The following is a 17448-nucleotide window of genomic DNA, read 5'->3' as shown; positions in this document are numbered from 1 at the left end:
TTTTTATTTTGATTTTTTGAGACAGGGTCTTACTCTGTCACCCAGGCTGGAGTGCAGTGGTGTGATCACGGCTCACTGCAGCCTTGACATCTCTGGGCTCAGGTGATCTGCCCACCTCAGCCTCCTGAGTAGCTGGGATTACAGGTGTGAGCCACTACACCCAGCTAATGTATATATATATTTTTGTAAAGATGGGGTTTTGCCATGTTGCCCAGGCTGGTCTGCAACTCTTAGGCTCAAGTAATCCTCCCACCTCGGCCTCCCAAAGTGCTGGGATTGCAGGCATGAGCCACTGCACTCGGCCAAAAACACAACATTTAAAATAGTCTTAGAACTTTGGGACGCTTGGAAGGAGATGGGAGCTCTCATGTTGAGAAAACACTCCTTTTCTATATTATAAATGAATGAATTGGACCATCCAAAGCTTATCTTGTCAACAACTGCAGTGCATTTAAAATAGCCTCTAAGGCAGCCTTCCACTCCCTCCATAATCCATTTTAGGTGAAAACTAAGATGCCATTGATTATAAGGTGTGCCACTATTTCACATAAAAGCAGGAAGAAAAAAATGTTAATTAGAACTTCTTTATTTAGAGATGCTAAAATGAGAAAAACAAAACCTCTGTGAGTTTCAGCATGGATGGGAAATCCCAGGGTACAGTGCAGAGATTGTGGACAAGATCGAACTCCCAGTCTTGGGCGGGTGGTGTCCCTGCTCCTCCACAGCTGTCGAAGCCTGGGGAAACCAGTTCCCCTCACTGGGCCTCAGTTTATTTATTGGTAAATTGTATTTAACTCGTATTAACAGTGCCTACTTCTCACTATATTATTGAGAAAATTAAATGTGATCCTTTGTTATAGTATTTAATACGTGCCTTGCACTTATTAGCTATTTTAATGCCGCTATTACTGTAAGTCTGGCAAGAGTAGAATTATGAATTTAGTAAATCTTAAATGCTTTTTAAAACTCTGAGCGACTTCACCCAGTCTCAGTTGCTAAACCTTTAGACATTGTTTAAAATACGTGGTAATGGCTTTGCTTCCTCAGTGCCTTAGTTCTCTAGAGATGAAATGAAATGATCTCTAAAATGGAGTTCCTAAACTGAAGAATCAGTCAGAGCCCTAAGGAGCTGATGACTCAAACACAATGGGTGATAGTTTGCATATTGCTTTGCATGACATTTGCATGCTACTGGTTCATTTTTTGCTTGAAGTGAAAATCCGCCCACCATCTGCTTCTTTCCTGGTCCCTTATGATCCCCTAGGTGTTGAGTTGGCTGACTCTGCCGGGGAAAAATAAAGCAACTGGCATGCATCAAGCAGTTACTGCATGTGCCTCTGTGGCTGGTTAGCTCGGCAGAGTAGAAGGGCAAGTTCTATCAGGGCATGGACCAGACCACATGGATCAGGTACTCGCGTCACTGTGGACCATCCTACATGAATGGTCCTATGTCCTCTGAATGGGATGGTCGTTGACTCAAAAACCCATAAAGCCACAAACAGCATCAGGCAACATTTCCTGAATACAACCCCTAAGTGTGCAGATGTCTGATGGTAAATCAGATGTTACACAGCTTAGTTCCTGACCATTGGCAGCTTCCAAATCAAACCAGGGCAAAGCTTCTCTTTTCCTGAGCGTGAATAATTATGGGGGCAGTGAACATATAACAAATATTTTTTACTCTCGAAACTGTCAAGATGTAAAAAAAAAAGCACATGACAGCTAATATCTAGCAATAAAGAAGAAAACTTAGCCCTTCATTAATCAAGGCTCTGTTGCCAGAACCTTCTGCGGCCCTAAGCATTTGTTTTAAACTGAGCCCTGGGATTCCTGACTGCTCGTCAATCAGTGATAATGGACCTACATTTCCACAGATATGATCAAAGCTCACTTAGCTGTGGTTTCTTGGGAATAACTGAATATTTCTGTAAGCTCAAATACCTATATTATTAGTATGGCAAACTAGACAACGATCCTAGAAGATGATATCAGTATCTATTGTTTATAAAAGAGCTGCAAATAGCACTCTAGTAAGTGTCGCATAAACGATCCTTTGGATAGCACATAAAAATACCAACTCACATTGTTCTCAGGTTTCCTGAAGTATGACCCATATGTGAACAGCAAACCCAAATAATCAACTACAAAACCCCAAATTTATATCTGGATACTGGGGCTAGAATACTGTAAGCATAATTAAGCTTATGAGGTTTTAGAGGTAGTATTTTATCATTAAGCTTATTAGGTTTTAGAGATACTGCTTTTTTGATTTTTAAAAAATGTTTTACAGCTTTATTAAGGATAAAAGTATCCGTTAGGCTTTTCAAATGATTGGATATAACATGTAAAACAAAACACTTTTTTTTTTTTTGGAGACGGAGCCTTGCTGTGTTGCCCAGGCTGGAGTGCAGTGGCACAATCTTGGCCCACTGCAACCTCTGCCTCCCATGTTCAAGTGATTCTCCTGCCTCAGCCTCCCAGGTAGCCGGGACTACCGGCGTGTGCCGCCACACCCGCTCATTTTTTTTGTATTTTTAGTGGAGATGGGGTTTCACCATATTGTCCAGGATGGTCTCGATCTCCTGACCTCATGATCCGCCCGCCTTGGCCTCCCAAAGTGCTGGGATTATAGGCGTGAACCACCATGCCCGGCCAAAACATCATACTTTTATGAACACTTAGAAATACAAGAACTTCAGTTACATTAACATTTCCAAAACAAATTATAAGAAATATAAAATAACCAAAAGATACTTTATAGTACAACTTTACTTTCTAAAAGTGTCACTCCTCATGGGATAATTTTTAGAGATTATCTAGTCCAATACCACTGCCTTTATAGATGAAATTGAAGTCTGGTCTGGAAATTGGCACCTAAGTACAACAGAAGGCAAGAGCCCAGAAGATGAACTCTTGGGACTGGCAGATTCCGGGACAGAGGACTGGAGCTTCTGGGATGCAAGCTTAGAAGCCCTGGCTAGGTAGGTGGCTCTTTTAAGGAGCCTGGAGCTTTGAAGGAAACTACGTTTAAAAATGAGGAAAAAAAAAAAAAAAAAGAGAAAAAGGCACTGGGGAGGAGTTGAGTCTTGAAGAACAGTCTAACATAAAGGTATTCCAGCCGGGAAGTTGAGTTAACTTCTGACTCAGGTCATCTGGTGAAAGGCACTTCCCTGGGAGGTAGGGTGGGCCTGTTTCCAGGAGCAAGGCACTCAGTCACTTCCTTAGTCCCTGAGTGGGCCAGGAAGCAAACTCATTTTAAAGGACAGGAAACCAGACATAAAGGCAAAAGGTGAACGTGAGTGCAACAGCTGAATCATCCACTCGGTCTTACTCGATTGGAGCAGACAAAGAGCAATGAATTGCCTCCTTTGCTGCTCTCCTCTGTCTACTGACCAGCTCAAGATCAGGAACTGAACAAGAGGCCAGGGGCTGGCCACTCAGTGTGTTTTAAAAGCCCCTGAAGACCATAGATTCCTGTCTTTGAAGCTGCTTAAACCCTGAGCGGGGAGAGGAAAGGAGGGGTAGCAGATGTGCTGGTTCTTTTCCATCTGTCCCCATCCTGGAGGTACTGCCCTGGCCTGTGTCTGTGTCCTAGCAGGCTGACCTCCCTGGGCCACTCATCAGCTGGCTTCCTGCTGGGGTCAGCCGATGGGAAGGTCAGGCAAGAGATGGGAGGGCGGGCAGAGAGAAGTCAGCATCTCTTCTCCCATTCCTTCTAACAGCTCCTGCCCAGTGGTCCCTCATTAGTGGCTCCCACTCTCCTTGGCTCTGCTACAGCGTTTCCTTCCCTGGTTCCTCAGGGTGGTCAACTCCTTCCTGGGGACCTCAACACTCCTGGCCGGTTCTCTCTACCTCCTTCATTCACAGTTGACCCATCTGAGTTGGAGTCTGTCTCCTGTCAGAACCCTGACCTGAGACATGGGAATGGCAGCCATGTAAACATAGCATCTTACACATACTTCCATTTAATGGGCAGAATTTTACAAGGAAACGTAAATATATACATTTTTACAACATGTATTACACACTTCTCCACCTCTTTCATGTTAGAACATGTAATTACATTTCATGTAATACACGTTAGAATATTTGTTGTAAAATGTATATATATACGTTTATGTCACCACATATATACTTTTGAAAGCAACAGACCTTCAACAAACACCAATCTTCAAGCCCCCAAAACCACTGCCAGGACGGTTCGCTCCTTGTTCTCTGGGATCTTCCCTTGGAAAGGACGCTTTACTAGGAGGAATGAAGGCTGCCTCAGCCTAAGTCTGCTTTGTAAATGGAAGTAAAATTAAGGTGAATTTCTTGATTGCCTCAAGGGAATTGGTGGTCTGGGCTGCAGAGGCAACAGCAACTTAAGCTGGAGACAGGGAAGGGGAAAGGGAAGGGGTGGGATCAGACCTCAAAAAGGGTGGAGCAAGCAGGAGAGCCCGCAAGAGCCATGTGACCTAGAGGAAGGGGACAGAAGAATGAGAGTCCTCACAGCCCTTCGGGGGGAAAAGTCCTGTACTTTTACTACTTTCAGAATAAAGAGTCAGTTCTTTGGAAAAGGCCCCACTCTCAGGCCAGCATATTTCATTATGAAAGCGGTGGAGAAGTGTGTAATACATGTTAGAATATTTGTTGCAAAATCTGTAATTTAAAAATTCCCCACACCAAAAGTGAAGAAGCATCAGTTATTTAAAAGAAAATCACAACTGCCAGGTGGTGGTGCAACCTGTAATCCCAGCTACTCAGGCTGCTGAGGTGGGAGGATTGTTTGAGCCCAGGAATCTGGGTCTAGCTTGGGCAACATAGTGAGACCCTGTGTCTAATTTTTAAAAAATAAATGAAATAAAAACATAAATGTATCTTATTCCCTGGCAATGCTGGATAAAGGAAGGGTTAACAATGATCTCTTGGCTCAAATTTCCTTTAGTTGAACCCGAACGTGAGGCAACTGCAGCTTCTAAGGGAATGTGCATAAAAGGAGAAGCTTCTGGGAGAGAACAGTGCAAAGTCACTAAGTAAAGTGGAGTCAACTGGGGAGTCATCCCAGGCCCCCTTCCAAACACCCAGGGCACTCGAATCCCTTTCCTTCCTCCTCATCACACTCACATATTATGCTCCTGCTAAGTTTTCATTGAGAAACAGATTCTGAAGTCAAAAAACGTTTGAATACTACTGGTTTAGATTTATCACAGACGTGTACATGAACTGCTATATGCATAAGTAAGAGACTGCCTTTACCTTGTAATATCAACCTGATTGTCCTTAAATGCATTTTCATTCTGATGTAGAAGGCCTGTCTTTAATTATTTCTAATCATTTAATTTTTGAGACAAAATAAAAACATCAGAAGGCATTAGAAATTAGCAAGAATCAGACAGCTCATCTGCTTACCTGCTATCCCCAGCATTTGCAACATACAGCTTCCCCAAAAGGCAAATCACAATGAGGGCCGTGCAGCCACCAGATATATTATATGAACTCCTCTCTCGTTCTATCTGTAGGTCCTGGAGAATAAAACAGAGTTAGTGTTGGATTGTGCAGGATGTGTAGCAAAAGCTTTCTCACTTTCATTCTCTTGACAGTCCCCAGACTCTGAATGTGCTTCAAGAAGGGACTAGAAAAATCTTTAGTGCTTGCTTTCCTACCACCTAATGAGCATTTCTGGAGAGGACACTGGCATAAAACTGCCACATATTAGACCATCTGTGAACCAGAGACAGGAAACAATAGACAGCAAACAGAAACAATCAGACAAAAATGCAAATAAAATATAAGTTGTATTCAGTAAATATCACAGCTTATGGAAAATTTAGTCTTTGTGGATTGCATGAGCTACCATGTGAAACATACACTAGAGAGGCTGAGGATGACAAGTACTTGGACCTGATCAATGTTTTGTTTGTTTTTTGAAGACAGGATCTGGCTCTGTCACCCAGGCTAGAATGCAGTGGCCCAGTCTTGGCTCACTGCAACCTGTGCTTCCCAGGCTCAAGCAATCCTCCCACCTCAGCCTTCCGAGTACCTGGGACCACAGGTGCGCACCACCATGCCCGGCTAATTTTTGTATTTTTTGTAGAGATGGGGTCTTGCCACATGGTCCAGGCTGGTCTCGAACTCCTATGCTCAAGCAATCTGCCTGCCTCGGCCTCCCAAAGTGCTGGGATTACAGGCATGAGCCACTGCACCCAGCCTTGTCTTTTTAGAGAGAAGGTTTGCTCTGTCACCCAGGCTGGAGTGCAGTGGTATGATCATAGCTCACTGTAGCCTTGACCTCCTGGGCTCAAGCCTCCTGCCTTAGCCTCCTGAGTAGCTGGGACTACAGGTCTGTGCAGCCACCACACCCAGCTAACTCCTCCGTTTTTTGTGGGGACAGGGTCTCACTATGTTGCCCAGGCTGGTCTCAAACTCTTGGCCTCAAACAATCCTGTCTCAGCCTCCCAAAGCACTGGGCCACCATACCCAGCCCAGACATGATCAATGTTTTAAACTCCAAAGTCTTGGATAAATAGTCTCTTTCACAGATAAATTACAGAAAGATGTCTTCTATTCAACACAGGCAGGAGTCAAGCCATGACTTATAGGGCAAAGACTTACAATGACTTATAAATGACTTAAAATGACTTAAATAAATTATAAATGACTTAAATGACTTAACATGACTTATAGGGCTTCTGAACTCTGACCTGACTTTTCCTCTTCCCACAGCCACCAATTTACAATGGTAAAACGTTTATAATAATTAGAAACATTCATTGAGAACTTTCTCTACGCACGTAGTGTGCTGAGCACTTTATACTCAAACTCTCATATCGTCCTCAAGACCATCACTATGAACCTCATTGTTTAGTTGCAGAGAAGTGGGGTAGCCTGCCCATATTTACCTGGCTAGAGTCTGGATTCCAACCTGCTTCTCTTCCAAAGTTTGTGTTGTTACCTGCCACCTAATGAGGCCTCCCCAAGAAACTGATATTAAAAATAGACCAACACTGGCATCATCAAGACAGATACCTGTGAAATTCTGTGTTAGCGATAGAAGCAAAGGTTCTGTTACCTCAGAAAAATCTGTGTTAGTAAGATACACTGAATGCCTGGCTAAAATAATGCCAAATCTTCCAGTGGTAATCTACTACTTTTGGTGCAGAGGGAAGGAAAATGAGGGCTGGCTAAAAATTACAGGAAGAGGAAGAAATGGTGACGTTGATGCTGTTGTTGGCAGATCTAGGGTCAGGCCACTATTGTAATCCTGAGAATCCCACAGAGTTAGAGCTCAGCTGCTTCAACCACACTCCTCATGGAAAAGGGGGAGAGAAGTCAAGACCCCAGCATTTACCAGCAACTGCTTTGCTCTAGGGGCCAGAGATGGTAACATAAAAAGGGTAAATCACCAATGGGAAACTGGAAACAGAAGAGCTTGAGCTTAGGGATATCATACTGGTTAAAGAGCAAATGGAAGCCAGGCACGGTGGCTAACGCCTGTAATTCCAATACTTTGGGAGGCAGAGACAGGAGGTCACTTGAGGCTAGGAGTTCAAGACCAGCCTGGGCAACATAGTGATACCCCCATCTCTATAAAAAATAGTTAGCTGGGTGTGGTGGCACATGCCTGTAGTCTTAGCTACTTCGGAGGCTGAGGATAGAGGATTTCTTGAGCCCAGGAGTTCGAGGCTGCAGTAAGCCATGCTCATGCCACTGTGCTTCAGCCGGGGTGACAGAGCGAGACCCTGTCTCAAAAACAAAAACAAAATAACAACAAAAACCAGTAAATAGAGAAAAAACACAAAGCCAGGACTTGGGAGAGACCAACACACTGGGAGAGAGCTGGGTAAGAGATTGGGGGAGGGGAGCTGGAGAGCCACGGGGAGGAGGTAGGAATATGTGTTGGGGGATGTAGTGGTTGATAAACAAGTGAGGAAACACTTCAATATGGGAGTGAACAGCAGCAGCAAAAGCTGCAGAAGCATCAAGCATGGGGCAAACTTCAAAGGACTATGTGGGATTTTTAACATTTACTTCAACTGTGTATAAATTAGCTTTCTTAAAGGACTGTCGTGAGGTTAAATTAGCTGGCATGTGTGAGGGGCTTAGTAGGATATCTGGACCCTTCCCGCAGCCCAGAAGCTTCAACATTGAGAGCGGTGGCCTTTCTTGCTCACCTTAGACCCTCAACACCTAGGTTAGGCCAGGTAAATGGTAGTTTAATAAATATCCATTCAATGGACAAATGAAGAAATAAATTAAAAATTTTTTTATCTGCCTATCCCCTCACCTCTGCCTTAATATGAAAAATGGATTCCACAATTCACAAATGAAAAGCTTACAATGCCAACACTCGCTGAGATAATAATTAAGCAGAAACCCATGCTTCAATTAAAATGCTTGACTGACAAGAATGGTTATCAGAACCTACACAAGACTGGTAGAAGGCTGGAGGATGAGGAGGAGGGGCATGGGTGTCAGGTGGGAAGAATTATCTCAAGCAAGTAGAAGAGAGGAGAAGGAAAACATCAAGATGCCTGTTTAACCTCCAAGAAAACCCATAAAAACAGAACCCCAAACCCTACTGACAAAGGGGTTTGTGGATGGAATTGCTATTTTTTGCATTTAAAGAACGCATATAAAGTTGATACTATGATAGATACATATTTTACTGAATTATATAAGTTGATAAAGAGTCTGCATCCAATACATCAAAAGGAACTGCTCAGCTACAGAGACTATTTTTTCACTGTCAGAATCAATATTTGCTTGAATACCTAAAAGGCTGAAAGACAATATTTATTAAAAATTATTTGAAAACGCTGGGCGTGGTGGCTCATGCCTGTAATCCCAGCACTTTGGGAGGCTCAGGCAGGTGGATCACCTGAGGTCAGGATTTTGAGACCAGCCTGATCAACATGATGAAACCCTGTCTCTACTAAAAATACAAAAAAAGTTAGCTGGGTGTGGTGGTGTGCACCTATAGTCCAAGCTACTTGGGAGGCTGAGATAGGAGAATTGCTTGAACCCGGGAGCCGGAGGTTGCAGTGAGCCAAGATCGCACCACACCACTGCACTCTAGCCTGGGCAACAGAGCGAGACTTCATCTCAAAAAATTATTTGAACACCTACTGCTTGTATACTGTCTATAGACTAGAATGTGAATGATGTTTGTTTGATAGACTTGATCAAACCACTAGTATGATCCAAAAGGTAGAAACGTTATGGTGCAAAAAGTCCATGTAACAGGGCCGTCCATGGCAACAAACTCCTTTGGGACTCAGTTAAGCAAGTTCGGGCTACACCACAGGTAGGTACATTATTTATCATGGTTTCTATCACAAGAAATTCTGCTTAGAAAATTATGTAATGCTTAAGGAAAAAAATCAAGGTAAAGAGCTCAGCACTAAAACTTTTCTGCTTTAACTTTGGGGGAAACATTCCAGTTAGCTTACCCATTTAACCCCTTGGTATTATATTAATAGTGTGACTCAATATTTTTTTCTAACTGATTTCATTATTTCTTTCACCTTTTTCTACATTCAGCTACATTCCCTCTGTAGCTCCCCCTGAATAAGGAATGCTAAATTTGGCAGCACTTTCTCATAAAGAGTGAACTTAAGTACTTTTTAATCCAAGAGACTTTGCTAACATGTGCATGCGTTTGCCACCTCCCTCCCCCACATTTGTGTGGGAACATAAGTGTGCATACATGCACATGTGCACACACACACTTTAATTACAAGTGTCCTCTCTGGGATCATGGTGGGAAGGATTTGAAAGACGTGTTTCCATAGACTTCATCCCCCTGAAGGATTCACTGTCGTTAAAACACACTCTTCTATTTCTTCTAAAACCGTGTGCAACTAGAACATATTCTAAAAATAATTGCTTCCCTCCCCCTCCTCCCTAGAAGCCAAAATAGCACATTTATTTTTTCCCTACATACACCACCTACTCCTCTTTAAAAGATGTTTCACAAAATCTTAGTACTGAAAGGAACATTAAAGGACCATCTGGGTGGTTCTTTTACTATCAGAGCAAACATGATAAATTAAGTCAATAAAGATACATTTACCATTGCATTATCTACCTTTTTTCTTCAAATCCTCACCTTTCAGATTAGATTAAGTTTTTAATATTCTACATAATAAATAAAAACATGGAACTATTTTTTTAAAAACCTCAAGTTTTTGGTATTTTTACAAAAATCAATGAAATCACGGGAAAAACTGCTTACTGCTTTGTGCTAAGCAAGGACTGATTTAGAATATCTCCCTATTTTTGCTGTCAATGAACCCTGAGCCCTGTGTCTAGAATAAACTGATTAGCAAAACACATGCATATACTATCATTCAAGTATGGTCTAAAAGGATCGATTAAATGACTCATAAGATTCAATTAACAAGATAATTGATTTATCTGCTTAATCAATAGTCCTGAAGACCTTGCAGGGCAACTTTCTAGGTAGCAGGACTGAGTTATCTTCTGTTGTGTCTGCTTAAACACTACATTTAAGCGAGGTTAATCTTTAAATCAAACAATGGATCCAGTTTTTAACATGTGGGATTTTATTTTGCTCCTTGTTGCAAGGAGAAACGGGAGCCGAGAAAGCAAACAGAGGGCCGGGCGCGGTGGCTCACGCCTGTAATCTCAGCACTTTGGGAGGCCGAGGCAGGCAGATCACCTGAGGTCGGGCAGTGGAGACCAGCTTGACCAACACGTAGAAACCCCGTCTCTACTAAAAATACAAAATTAGCCGGGTGTGATGGCGCATGCTTGTAATCCCAGCTACTCGGGAGGCTGAGGCAGGAGAATTGCTTGAACCCGGGAGGCGGAGGTTGCCGTGAGCCCAGATCGCGCCAAGCCAAGATCGCGCCATTGCACTCCAGCCTGGGCAACAAGAGAGAAACTCCGTTTCAAAAAAAAAAAAAAAAAGCAAACAGAGATGTGTGTGCAATGAGACTAATTCAGCAGGAAAGAAGTGCAAGATAAAAATATTGCCCGGGATGGTAATAATTTGGTTTGAAAGTCCCATAGATGATGCAACTCCAAGGTCATTCTTTGTTTCCTACCAATTTCAGGTTGCAAAAGGAAAGCAATATCTGGTAGCAGAAAGGAGCAAGTGTTGGGTAGTTTCAATAGGACCTGGCAGCTCCCCCTAGCTGAGTTAAAACACGGCTCTGAGCACACTGCTAATAGTGTCAGTCACAAATAATCAGATTCTGCATGGTTTTAGTATCCAAATCTGATCCCGGTTTATTCTGAGAACAAGGCCATCTGCCAGCCAGGCAATGGGGAAGAAAAACCAGCACTCTACTGCCTACTATTGCCACCTGCCGGCTGCTGGTGGAATCACATGCTCATTCCTTCCTAGAGAAACTTCCTGTTCTAACAAAAACAAAGAGAACAAAACCAACTTAAATAAAGACAGCTATGTGGGTTCCCAATTTACCATTAACATGCTAATTTTGGAAAACACTAATTTATTTATTATAATTAATCTATAAACACCAATTTATAGATTTCTAAACTATAAACTTTGCCCCCTTTTTGTCACAATGTCACCATGTATTTATACGGTTTTTATCAACAAAGTCTAGCTGCTTGGTATTTCCAATCATTTACCCAGTGATGGAATTACATATAGTAGTTCCATAAGTTAAAATATTGCCATTTTCTTCCCTTCCTAAGAACCGACTCTGGCGGGGAATCTAGACCCACTCTTAAAAGGAAATAGAACTCTGAGATCCTCCCGGCTATGTCCAGAGCTCAAATCCCATAGTTAACAGGTTAAAAGGGTAATCACTGCTAACTTGGTTCTGATCCCTAGGAGGGCAAAGGCTTCCTGTAACTAACCCTGCAGTGGAATCGACTTCCTCCATGAGTCTGAAATGTTGATTATTCAACCATGTTTTTGGGAGGGTGGAGAAGTAGGGAGGAGGTTTGAAATCAGGACTTAGAAGACACTTGTCTTATTTATACCTATTGTCCTGGGCCAAGCGACAATATAAATATAATAGGTGACAAAACAGAGCTAAGCCAGGCCTTGCTGGGAAGCAGAATTGAAGTCAGTCAGAAAATTCCTGAGATTTTGGTCCTTTAGGAAGCCATGGCTCACTTTTCATAGTGGACACAGGAGGGATTCGCTACATAGCCTTCACACTATGAAGGAAGATCTGAGATACAATCAGGGGGTTGTAGGGGCACACCTACCTCTGACAGTGTACACAGTAAGTATTAAAAACCAGTGGTCATAGGTCACCTTCACCACAAGCCCCAAGCTGTGCCAGGCAACCCGAGGACCAAAGATGAAAAGCACTGCTCTCAAAGAAGCTTATAGTATTTGATGAAACTGTTACCATCTCCCCTCATTGGAAGCATTTTTTTCTCTTCTGTTCGTCTGTATTTTGTGACTAGTACCTACTTTTTCCCCAGAAATAGGTACTATTTATTCTGACTTGAGTGTTTCTGAACATTTTTAACAGTGTTTCCCTTTTGGAAAGGTGTCAACATTTCACTACCTCCTTTTGTTATTTAGAATATCAAAATAAATAAGATATTGCATATTTCTATATTCATATAATGTGGGACTACAAATGCCCCCAGATAAAATATATATATATATATATTTTTGAGACAGAGAGTCTCGCTCTGTCACCCAGGTTGGAGTGCAGTGGTGCGATCTCCGCTCACTGTAAGCTCCGCCTCCCGGGTTCACACCATTCTCCTGCCTCAGGCTCCCGAGTAGCTGGGACTACCGCCCACCACCACGCCCAGCTAATTTTTTTGTATTTTTAGTAGAGACGGGGTTTCACCGTGGTCTCAATCTCCTGACCTCGTGATCCACCTGCCTGGGCCTCCCAAAGTGCTGGGATTACAGGCGTGAGCCACCACGCCCAGCCTTGTTTTGTTTTTGAGACAGAGTCTCGCTCCGTTGCCCAGGCTAGGGTGCAGTGGTGTGATCTTGGCTCACTGCAACCTCTGTCTCCGGAATTCAAATGATTCTCATGCCTCAGCCTCCCAAGTAGCTGGGATTGCAGGCATGCACCACCACGCCTGGCTAAATTTTTAATAATTTTAGTAGAGACAGGGTTTTGCCATGTTGGTTAGGCTGGTCTCAAACTCCTGGCCTCAAGTGATCTGCCCACCTGGGCCTCCCAAAGTGCTGGGATTATAGGTGTGGACCAAAGTGCCTGACCATAAGATCTTATCTTTTACTTCCTCGGTGGTGTCTAAAAGAATACTGATTTTAAGATGTAAGCTCAATAAATACTAGTGACTGAGAAGAGCAGTTCTTAGTGAAAACAACACAAACTGTTTTTCCTCTGTTCTCATCCCACAACAACCAATACAGAAGACTTCTGTGACCAAATGTGTGAGAGTTTTCCCCCACATAACCAGCAAGCAATCAGTTCTGCAGAAGACACCAGCTGGGCGTCCTCCAGTTCAATTCCACACTATTATGTACTTGGAGATAGCATCAGATTTCACAGGTTGAGGGCTCAGTCTCCCAACCGACTCCCACTTCTGATGCCAGTCGCAAGCCCCAGGTTGGTTTACCTGTGCTTCTGACTGACCAGCTATAAATCTGGGTTCCCAAGACCCCCCTCTCCTAAGGTTCGATTAATTTGCTAGAGTGGCTCACAGAAATCAGGAAAAATTTACTTACATTTGCTAGTTCATTATAAAGGATATTACAAAGGATATGGATGAAGAGATGCATACGGTGTGGAGCTTCCATGCCCTCACTTGGCACGTGACCCTCCAGGGACCTCCACATGTTCAGCTACCCAGAAGCTCACTGAGCCCTGTTCTCTTGGGCCTTTATGGAGACCTCATTACATAGGCACGAGTGTTTAAATCATCAGCTGTTGGTGATCAACTCACCCTTCAGCCCTTCTCCCCTCTCATGAGGTTGAGGATGCATGCACGCGTGTGCGCGCACACACACACACGAATTATTGGGGCAAATCTAAATTAGGCTATTCTTTCATTTTATTCACATTAATACACCTGACATCTACATTATCAACGGCAGCTTACTGTGTGATTCTACTTAGTTGCACAGCCCTCTAATCCTGCCTTGGTCTTTTTTATGAACAGACCCCATCCAGAAGCTACCCAGGGGCTGCCAGCCACCAGTCATCTCATTAGGATACAAAAAGATACTTATCACTTTGAAGATTTCAAGGATTTTAGGAGTTGTATGTCAGGACATGGAGTTGAAGACAGAATATCATAATATCACAGCATTCCACTGAGGGAAAAGACAAACAGATGGAGACAGACAAGCAGGTAGACAGAAACAAAGAGAGTCCAAAGAATTCTGATTCCACATTGTTGAGCTATTATAAATAAAGCAAAAACTCCCAGTGAAGGAGAAGCTCTGCTTTTAAGGATATTGTGACACTCAGAATCTCCAGAGGGACAGCTGCATAAATGTCATCAGTGAGGCAAATTAGAGGCTTAGGTGCAAGGCTTGGGGAACTTTACTTTTAGGGATTAAAAGTGGAAGAGAAGGCAAGAGAGCCACAAAGCTGAAATGCCTATATGACAACTCTTACTTAATATTGAATTTCCTATTATAGAAAATCAGAATGGCACAAAACCCGCAATACCTAAAGGACATCTAGAAACAGGAAAATTAGAGAGTGGGTGGCTACTGCGGTGAAAAAAAAAGTTTAGGAATGATCTGGAAAATTCAAAGCTGTCCTGCTATAGACAGCGGTGTGAGCTGTCCTCGGGTTGCCTGGCACAGCATGGGGCTTGTGGGCATTTCAAAAAACCAAAGGTTTACACGGTAAGACAATGACTCTCAAAAACCTAATATTGAGAGGGGGAGGAAAGAAAAAGGAGTTGGCAATGGCCTTCCAGCTATTATTTTGAAGCTGGTATAATTTCTGTGCAGTGGATTCTGAAGCTCACCTTAAGCAATTTAATAAGGTTAAGACAGGCATTATTTCTATGAAACTGGAGTGTAGTTTTTCTGAAATCTCTGATGACGCAAAGAAAAACAAGAGCATCTGTGATTAAACAGAAGACTTATCATTCCAAAGAAGGTCACATCTGAGAGTGAAATGGGAGAGTATTAACAATTAAGACAGCAGGCACCCACTGGCCCAGTCCCCAGCAAAGCACAAGGTATGGCCACCCTTCCAGGTGCCATGAGAACCGAAGAATGGTGAGCTTCTCACTTAATAAGGCCAACCAGAAAGGTGCTGTAAACCAAAAGGTATCTGAGACAGGTCTCAATCCATTCAGTTTATTTTGCCAAGGGTAAGGACATGCCTGGAAGAAAAAAAAACACAGATCACAGAGACAGTCTGTGGTCTGTACCTTTCTCCAAAGATGAATTTGAAGGCTTCAGTATTTAAAGGGGAAAAGTGGGCCGGAGGGGAAAGAGGGAGGGTGTGGTCATCCACATATTCCAAGAGAAAAGGAGCAGGTAGGGGATAGTCTGGGGCTCTGGAAATCAATAAATCAACACTTTGCGTGAGATAAGGTGAACACAGAGTAGCTACCTGTGGAGATATTCAACCATTCATCTGTAGTATCTGCTTAGGAACAAAAGGAAACAGTTTCTTCCACGACTCAGCTTTCAGCTTAATTTTTTTTCCTAGTAATTTCCAATTTCCATAGTGGATTGGGGGCCCAGTTTTTATTTTCCTTTCACAGTGCAAAGCCCCGGTAAGCTGCAGGCAGGTTGGGGACCTAGACAGACAATCTGCGGGGAAAAAGTGTGAAGAGGAAGCTAGGGCATGGGGGTAAACCTGAAAGGAACAAACAGGGAAGAGACATAGCTTAAAGCTAAAAGTTCATGATATGGCACATCTGGGCCTGGGTCTCCACAGGGGCTCTCCAGCCTTCCTCCTCATTCACCTGCCATTGCTACATTTAAGATCTATCTTCCCACCACAGCAGTGGTGGCTTATTGGCTTTGGCCTACCTGGGTTTTTTCTCAGGCTCGGTTTGTTACCCAGGTTTCCTGAGCCCCAGGGCATTCATTCTCCCGACCCTGCCCTGCACATGTCTGCTCTACTCCTGAGCCCCCACACCCTAGCATCACCTCCCCAGGGAACCTTTCCCTTCATCTCTTTACCAGACTCCTGCATCACCCTGTATTTCCCCTCTCAAGGCTCCTCCCATTTATATTTTACTTGTTTAACACCCTTCTTTGCCTAATCGGCTCAATATTCTTTTCCCAGTCTGGCCTGGCTTCTAGTTGGTTCTCAACAAATATTATTGATTGAATGAATTACACATGAAAATGAAGCAAACAATTGTTGTTTTTGCTGGTGACTAAGTTTCCAAGAAAAATTTGAGGTAATGAATTGGTTCATTAAAAGTTGAAATATTTTAAAAATGAGCCTCTTAAGTATTTTTCTGAATGAACCTTTCTTTGCCAGCACAGTTGTTAAGAGCAACCCTGAGCCATTAATGGGCAGGAACAGCCTGAGACCCCTGTGGAGTCCTGAGTCAATGTGACATTGGCATCTAGAGGACAAAATTGAGAATGCAGCAGCTCCAGGTAAAAGATGTCCTGTGGCACTAGTCACAACTGAAGGAAATGAAAATCTCAACGTTTCCTTTATTTTTCACTTCTACCATGCAAACTGAATTACATTACATTACATTACAAGGAGAGCCCATTGTCAAATTTTTGCCTAAATAATTAAAAAAATAAATTCAATACTTGGCATTCTGAGTATTAGTGTCTAGAAACATTTATTGACATCAGAGCCTCTACAGAGGCAGAGAGTGAGATTTTACACCACGACTGAGTGGGAGTCAATTTTCCTACCTTAATTCCCTTTTTCCTAAATAATCTTTTCCAGCCTCCTGGTATTTTTATTGGGATTGCAGGGTTGCAGGCTATCAGACAGTCTTGAGATAGAAGTGCATTTTATTTTTACATTTTTATTCTTACTTTTATTTTTTAAGAGATGGGGTTTTGCTGTATTGCACAAGCTGGAATACAGTGACAAAAAAGCACTGGAGATATAACCTGCTGTGTATCTGATCTGGGCTAGGTCACCCCTCCTCAGGCATCCCGGTGGTGCTCTGCTCCAAGGAGGTCACCACATTGACACTGAACCCACATGACAGCTCAGAACTCCTGGGCTCAAACAATCCTCCGGCCTCAGCCTCCTGAGTAGCTGGAATGACAGGCATGCACCACTACCACGCCCAGCAAGGTGCATTTTAAACCACCTGCTAGTCAAAGGGTAAATGTTATCTCTGTAACAAGGAGAGAAAAAGCTGAGACCAAAGAACGGACACGTTTAAATAAAAAGAGGATGCAAATTTGAGGGGTGAATATATGAACTATTTTTGCCTTACAAACAAATCAGATGACGATATGTATAGTCATTATTTACTTTCCTTCTTAGCACACTACCTGATGCCGTGAGATCCTGGAACATGCACCATGTGCCTATCCGGTTCTGGCAAGACGCTTCTAGCTGCTTT

General features: G+C 43.0%; 1 protein-coding gene across 3 annotated transcripts in view; it reads right to left on the bottom strand.

The window, feature by feature from the left end:
- PPM1H (protein phosphatase, Mg2+/Mn2+ dependent 1H) overlaps nucleotides 1–17448 on the bottom strand; it is a 289690-nt gene that overhangs the window by 138448 nt on the left and 133794 nt on the right. For all 3 annotated transcript variants that reach the window (XM_008978449.4, XM_034935524.3, XM_034935525.3), the window contains exon 4: nucleotides 5392–5504. In XM_008978449.4, coding sequence (XP_008976697.3) covers nucleotides 5392–5504 — 113 coding nt within the window. The remainder of the gene's footprint in view (nucleotides 1–5391; nucleotides 5505–17448) is intronic.

Source organism: Pan paniscus, chromosome 10 (genome assembly GCF_029289425.2).
Source record: "Pan paniscus chromosome 10, NHGRI_mPanPan1-v2.0_pri, whole genome shotgun sequence".
Taxonomy (NCBI): domain Eukaryota; kingdom Metazoa; phylum Chordata; class Mammalia; order Primates; family Hominidae; genus Pan; species Pan paniscus.
This window is presented reverse-complemented; position numbering and strand designations above follow the sequence as displayed.